We start from the raw sequence: 7,580 nt of genomic DNA, 5'->3' as shown, positions 1-7,580 counted from the left end.
CGGACTAGGTCGCTTTCAGTCCGCTCCATGACGGACTAGGTCGCTATCAGTCCTCCAATGACGGACTACTGGCGGACCAGTCTGTCCTGAGTACCCACCGCAGCGGACCAGGTCGTTTTCAGTCCGCCTGGGAGCAGAGCACAGCACTGTTAAAAAGAAGGAATTGTCCGGAGCAAATCCCGAATAAAGTTTACCATACTGTAACTTTGGAAGTTATAGGAATTTTGACCTCAAATTTTATTTGGGACATCTACACCCTATTGTAGTAGGGCCATTTTAATTTCATTGAAATCGAAGCAAATTTTTCTGCTAACTCGTAAACGGCTTGAGCTAGGTCAAAACAGACAGCGGATTTGGCTTCGCCTCGTTCCTAACACTCTAGGACCACTGTTTGATTTACCCTGACCTGAAATTTTACTTCATTTAGCGATAATAAACATTAAACTTTGCACTTTTCCCAATCAATTTTGGCTCGGTAGTGGTCAGCTGTGCTTCAGGTAGTCCGCTTTCAGTCTGCTCTGCGTGCGGACCAGTCCGCGATCAGTCTGGTGAGGCGGGAATGCGCACCAAAAGCGGACTAGTTCTAGCCGGACTAGTCCGGCAAATAGGTCGGTTTTTGGTCGATCTGGCTTTTTTCGCGGACTAGTCCGCTCGCTTTTGCGGACTGATGACGGACTGTCCAGCCGGACTCTTTCCGGACCGAAAACGGACTGATGCCGGACTAAACTTTTTCGTACGGGTAAACAAATGGGTCCTGCATTGGGTCCGTCCTCAAAAGGATGGGTCCTCCATTGGGTCCGGCCCCAATGGGATGGGTCCCGCGTTGGGTCCGGCCCAATAGGGATGGGTCCTGCGTTGGGTCCACCGCAAGCAGATGGGTCCTCAATAGGGTTCGACCCCAGGCAGATGGGTCCTGCGTTGGGTCTGGCCCCAAACTGATGGGTATGGCTGGTATGGCGTCGGGCCACGTGGACTTCAACTGTGTTTGTCGTGGTCACAGTTGCCGTTCAAATGCTGTATCCAACATCTAACAGCCAGCTGGGTTTCTGTTTCCATAATTGCTCCGATTGTTCGATTTGGTCACATGTATCTACGGCCTTTTAGGTATGAGAAACTGTCAGATCAGTTTCGAGCTCCCCTCCATATTTGAGAAGTAACAATCGGATCAAAGCTACCATTGTACTTTCTAATACTTTAAATAGCCTGGAACACCCTACTGGGTTTATTCGGTGTCAGCTCAGTGTTGGCCGAGGTCGTGGTGGGCCACAGAATGATGGCCCACCAAATCAAGCTGCTCGAGAACTGAGCTTCTACTGAAATAATTTAAACGGTAGGTGGTTGTGATCTGGCCAGTTCAGCTTCTCATTATATTAGCAGCAGTTGCGTGGGCCTTGCACCGTAGAGCTGTAGTGCTGTGCACTTTTAGGCACGGATGTGCACGGCCAGTGCACAAGACAGCGCGATCGGCAAGAAGCATTCCGGAAGAAGGCTTGTTTTATTTCACAGGGCGTTGGAGTAGGCTTCGCAATCGCTCAGCAAAAACTGATTTTTAAAATGCGACCACCTAGTTTTAATGCATTTTTGTTTGTTTTGACAGGCTCAGCTGTTGGTCCAGGGGACAGTGGCGGGGGTATTGCATTTGAGACAGAAGGAAAATGGTTCTTGAGAGGTGTTGTTTCCCTCGGGGCGTACAACAAAGTAGAAAACTCGTTTTTCACTAACGTGGCTCATCACGTATCCTGGATATCAGACATAGCTAAGGGTATGATTGCTATACGGCTAATAGGGTATTAAATGGTGTGGAGCTGATCATATTTGACCTCACATCATTCTTATGTTCCAAACTGAGCAAAGCACCTGAGAGCTCTTCTTAGATTTCACGCAGTTGTATCATAGAAAACGTATTGTTATTTGTCGTCTACAGAAGTGGTTGTTCCAAACCTGGATGCGAAATGTTTACGCTGTATCTGCGAAGCCGCCTCGGGTTGTAACACGACCTATGGCTGCGCCCTTGGTTTCTGCGGCCCATTTTACATGTCCAGAGTGTACTGGAGAGATGGTGGCAAGCCTGTGCTGCCTGAAGACGACCCAATAAGAGCCGGAGGTAAGTCCATACACTGTTAAAAAATTATCTCTTAAATTAAATAACATTTACTGGAAGCATTAACAGAAACATTGTTTGTAAATTTAATAACATAAGTGTTATGAAAATTAATAACATATGTGTTATGAAAATTCATTACTTAAGTTTTGAAAAATAATAACACGAGTTGTGAAATGTCGACTCGTTTAAAAAACAAAAAAAAAAATAAAAAAAATTCACTTCACATGCCTTCTTCTCCTCACCTCACCTCCCTTTCTCATTTGGGTTCTCAGACTTCTTTGGTAAACGCATGTTACCCAAACTTCGCCCGGAGTCGAACACGCTCGCTTAACCATTAACCTACGGGGCGCCCGTGTGGGGAGGAGCGACGGCTGACGGTGGTTCGCCGGCAGCACCCGGAATCTTACCCGTCCTCCATCTTTAGTTAACCAAATTTTCCCCTCTGTGCCTGCGTTTGGCTTTCCCGAGTTTACTCAAGACCTGTAGCATCAAAGTAAAATCAAGACATGTGTGTTTTACTAGTTTTTTGAACATTTAATAGTTATTAGAACTCACAATCGTTTTCGAAAAGTCATAACGTGTAATAAAAACATGTTATTTCACAATTTCTATGAATTTTCATAACAGAGTTGTTACTTTTTACAACAAGGTTATGACATCAGGAATGTTATTAAACTTAGTATCACAACTCTTATGAATTTTAATAACTTTTTTGACAGTATTAAAATTACAACAAAAGGTTAAGGCAATGCTTACAGCCAATGGCCACTTTATTGCTATTTTAGCTATTTTTAGCACCAAACCACTTAAAGTGCCCCCACAATGAACAGGATCCATGGGCCACGAGCCCTAAGCCTCAGGCCATCTTTCCTAAAACCGCCCAAATTCACGTAGATTTTAACGTGAATATCAAAAGTAAATTAGCCAACTGCAAGTGCGAATGTATGGCCAAAAGAGAAAAAGGCCCTAGGTACCACGGGGGAGAGCCGCGGGTGATGGCCCATGGCTCATGGCCCCCGTTCATTGTGGGGACACCTTTTACATAGAAACTCCTTTTTGAATAGGTTACCGTATTTGCATTGCTAGGTTCGTTTCAGTTACCAAGCGTATTTTTTATGCGTCTGTACTTAGCCTACGAAGACTGTGGCCGGAACTACACGTGTTCTGCTGTCACCGTCACCAACTACATGTCAAAGTATGGTCAGGTGAGTCAAATGGTGCAGGGTAAAACTAAGTAACCAATCTCATAGGACATAGGACAGACAAATGTCATCTTGACGTCAAGTGACATAAAATACTAGTCACATTTCAGTTCGTCAAAATGACGTCTTATCATACAGCCAAAGAAAGTATTTTTGAGCTCAAAATGATGTCAATTAATGTCACTTTCAAAAGCATAACAAAAAGGTTGCAGGGAACTGTACATATACAGTTACTTTTAGATAGAGGGAAATCAATTATTATTATGAGGTATGTTCCAAAACAAATATGCACAAAGATTGTTTCACCAAATTATTGATTTATTACCAAACAAGGAAATAGCTCCATATCAGTACAAAAAATGACATTAATATTGTAGTATTGGGAGATTGGCTGTGCGGAGCCAAGTCTGAATGATTACAAGTCGAAGTCAAATGGAAGTGTGGCGAAGAGCCCCGGGCTCCAGGGGCTTTTATTCAAGATCCCATGCTTTGCGGCGCACAACAACGTGTTGGTCGTAAAACAATAGTAGGAGTTAGTGTCAGGTATGGGTTTGAAGGTGGCGCCACCAAAGGGTAAAAGTCGAGCAGGCCGTGACCAAACAGCTGCAGACGTCTGCTATGTTATGATTGGGTTGACCAGTTTAGGTTATGTTTTTCTATGGGAAGTTTATTGAAACCTCATAATACTACCATTAATAACCGAACTAGTTTCAGTAGTGCCAAACAACTACCACATCAAATAGGAAAAGAAATAACATATATTTGGTAGTCTCTGATTGAATCAGTTAATAATATTACATACTATCCATCAGAAGAAGAAAAAATATACTATACACACTACAAACATCTCAAGACATTCTAATTGACTCAAAAAATTGAAGTTCTTTGGCGTACTATGGAGGTAAAACAACATGTGTGAGCCACTGCACTAATATAAAAATAATTAACATTGTACAGTAATTATTACAAACTGGAAGTGCCACATAACTACAACATCAGATGAAAAAGGAAATAACATGATATTTGGTCAATAAATCTTACTCTCTGATTCAATCAGTTATAATCAGTAGATAATGTGCATCACAAGAAGAAACAATTATAGTGTGCAAACAGCTCAAACCGTCTGCGACAAGAAGTTTCAAATATGTTACTACTTATACCTAGAAGGACCGAGGGGTCATTTTGACCCCTTCGCGAGATTTTATAGGTGTAACCTTACGAGGACTGACTTTTCATTAATAACGCTAACCGTATATATTATTTAGGGTAGCTAATGACTTTTGGTCGGTCATGTGACACTAATAAACTCCTTCATTCAGCGAAGGTAGGCAACACGTACGTCACAGAATCCAGTTTCTAAATCACATCACATCCAAGGATTAAGTGGTAGTTCCGTCACCGGAATCGTGTTCTGATGGCAACGAGGGGCGCGTAGCACAAAGTACGAGGTTTTGCGACTGCCAGAACTGCCACGCACATTTTTGTCAGTGCCAAATTAGGAAAAAAATTAACTGTTTTTGCGTGGATCACGACCCCTGATAAAGTGAGTCCCGTGCGTGCCGTGCGCGCCACGTGCGAAACGCGTGCGCGCCACGTGCGCGACGCGTGCGCGTGCGCAGCCTTTCTGTGCGCAATGAACTTGTGCGCAAGTTTGCCACCCCAAAGACCGCCAAGGCTGTGCACCCCTTGCCCCTTGTGCGCGCTGGTGTGGTCGTTGCGCACAACTTCCGTGCGCAATGCGCGGAATCCTCCGCCGACGCTGTTGCTTGTCCTGATGAGGACTACCTCGCCATATGACTACCTGGTGTCCGGGACCTGCTGAACACAGCGCCGAAGTCCGTTTCTCTCTGCGGTCTACGGTTCGCGAGATACGAGGGGGTACCACCTGCACAATCGAATGCCGAGGTCAGAAGTCCTGGACATACAACGGGGCCGGCGCCAGGATCACTTTGACCTCCAAAAATCCACTCAAATTTTGTTGTCTTTGACGGGGGCCTCGTGGTACCCCCTCGTATCTCGCGAACCGCGGAGAGAAACGGACTTCGGCGCTGTGTTTAGCGGGTCGGACACCAGAATGGCATATGGCGAGGTGGTCCTCATCAGGACAAGCAACAGCGTCGGCGGAGGATTCCGCGCAGTGCGCACGGAAGTTGTGCGCAACGACCACACCAGCGCGCACAAGGGGCAAGGGGTGTACAGCCTTGGCGGTCTTTGGGGTGGCAAACTTGCGCACAAGTTCATTGCGCACAGAAAGGCTGCGCACGCGTCGCGCACGCGTCGCGCACGTGGCGCGCACGCGTTTCGCACGTGGCGCGCACGCGATGTGCACAAAATGCAAACACGTTTCGCACGCAGCGCGCACGCGGCGCGCACAGGACCCATTTTATCACGGGGAGTACTTATGTGTTATAAAAATCGCACTCTTACAGATGTGTACTAAGTCGAATATTAATTTTGAAGTTTAAAAAGGTCTAAAATATTGCGAACAGTTAGCATAAATAGCTGAAAAATTGCAAAAAGACGGTTTCGTGCCGTGCGGGTTGCCTACCCAAACACACTTTGAACCTACTCAATGTCGCCTCATGGCATCAGGTACTTTCAAACACGCATGTGCCATGAAACTGCAGCCTTGCAGTCATAAAAACGGCCAAAAACTGTAGAGGGGTCAAAATGACCCCTCTGGTCCTTCTGGGTATAAGAAAATCCCGGTCCTTCTAGTGTTAAGTTTTTATTTGAGGTAAATAAGTTTAAATTAAGAACATATTCAATCCAATTTCGCGGGAAACTGGAGAAGAAAAGCATGACTGCTCGATCCGCTTTCTTCTAAGCGCTTATTGGCTGACTGACAAACCGACGTCATCGTCGACCAATCGACCAATCACAGTTCAGGAGGAAACAGATCGGGCTGTCATGCTTTTCTTCTTTAGGTTCCAACTGTCTTACTATCCCGAAAACGGTCTGAGGTATTCGCCCTTTCGTGATCTTCCAGGACTGCAACGGAGACGGTCATACTAACTGCGATGACTACGCCATGATCCACTTTAATGGTGGCAATGCCTGCTACCAGCCAATGGGAGACACTAACTTTTCGGCTAGGTACGAGCTCTGCCGGGCGGACACGCTGTCTCTACCGCCCAGAACATATCATTCTCTTATCAACTCAAGTACGGGGATGGCTTCTGCTGATACGAGCGCGTCCGTACTTCAATGTGGATGTTCCGCAAGTTATGTTTTTGCAGCAGTGATAGTTTCAATGTGGGGTGCTGCGCGTCGCCCGCACTATATGCACCGTGCCTCAATTCTCGCAGCGACGAGTTTTTAGGCGGGTTCCCGGAAAGAACGTGGCCTTTTAAATTGTTCATAATAGCTTGCAATCATAATAAAACGGCATGCGACTGTGTCACAACATTTTTTATTTATCCAGGATCATCCTTCAATAGGGTAATTCACCCAGTTTAAACCGGATCCAAAGAAGAACAGTAATGCTTCCCGAACTGTTTCCTCCCGGTAACGGTTCACATCATTTTTTTCACAGAATGGTTTTCTACCTCATGTCATTTCACACAACCCAGTTTATATTTTTTTTTCACATAATTTCCGTTTTGTCTAGAGCGCACTTTGACACAATTTCAGTTTTGTCGGAAGCGTCGTTTTGCATGTTTTTAACACATAATTTAGATTTAAGATAAATGAAGTTGTTGCGAGATTATACCTGCTAGAGCTGCAGGGGCCATGGTGCCTTGCGGGCGAATTGGGGTGGCAAACCCTGAGTTTTCACACAGGGGAATATGTAAAAAGAAATGCATGCAACCCAGTACATACAGTTATTGTTCCTACCTAAGTTCGGACTTGCGCCCTAAATTCGGACATTGTGCCGAACTTCACAATTGTCGCCTCCAAGTCCATAATGCGTTTACAAAATTTAACTCCTATGGGTTTGATGGAAATGTAAGACCAACAAATTTCCATTTCTGCTAAAAAAATAAATGTGTGAGTGATATTGCTTCCTCCAGCAATTCCTGAAATTTGTATTTTTAGCCCCCCAAAAAGGCGTTTTTAAATGTGTCTTGCAAGAATTTATTTGGGGCCCCAAACAGTGTAAGCCCGGGTTATTGTGACCACAACATATGTGAAACTTGTTACTTTTATCTACAATATGACACCTAGTTTTTAATTTTCCGTCGCACGGTTTAGTTTTGGGAAGCGTTTTTGCAATGCGCCCTAAATTCGGACATAGGCTTTTACATGCAAAAGTGACTACTGTCCGAATTTAG

The 7,580-nt window shown here is 44.9% G+C and overlaps 1 protein-coding gene across 5 annotated transcripts in view; it reads left to right on the top strand.

Annotated features, from left to right (window-relative positions):
- LOC113217320 (CLIP domain-containing serine protease B15) overlaps positions 1-6,712 on the top strand; it is an 18,164-nt gene extending 11,452 nt beyond the window's left edge. For 4 of the 5 annotated variants that reach the window (XM_026437162.2, XM_026437160.2, XM_052267675.1 and 1 more), the window contains 4 exons: positions 1,598-1,762; positions 1,925-2,104; positions 3,236-3,309; positions 6,296-6,712. In XM_026437162.2, the coding sequence (XP_026292947.1) occupies positions 1,598-1,762; positions 1,925-2,104; positions 3,236-3,309; positions 6,296-6,628 (752 nt within the window). In that variant the 3' untranslated portion in view covers positions 6,629-6,712. The remainder of the gene's footprint in view (positions 1-1,597; positions 1,763-1,924; positions 2,105-3,235; positions 3,310-6,295) is intronic. The other variant, XM_026437161.2, reaches the window with a different exon arrangement.
- Positions 6,713-7,580: the final 868 nt, after the last annotated feature.

The sequence above is a fragment of the Frankliniella occidentalis genome, unplaced genomic scaffold (assembly GCF_000697945.3).
Source record: "Frankliniella occidentalis isolate FOCC.00 unplaced genomic scaffold, Focc_3.1 Scaffold57, whole genome shotgun sequence".
In the NCBI taxonomy this organism is placed as follows: Eukaryota; Metazoa; Arthropoda; class Insecta; order Thysanoptera; family Thripidae; genus Frankliniella; species Frankliniella occidentalis.
Note: the sequence above shows the minus strand (reverse complement) of the source record. Positions and strands in the feature narration are given on the sequence as shown.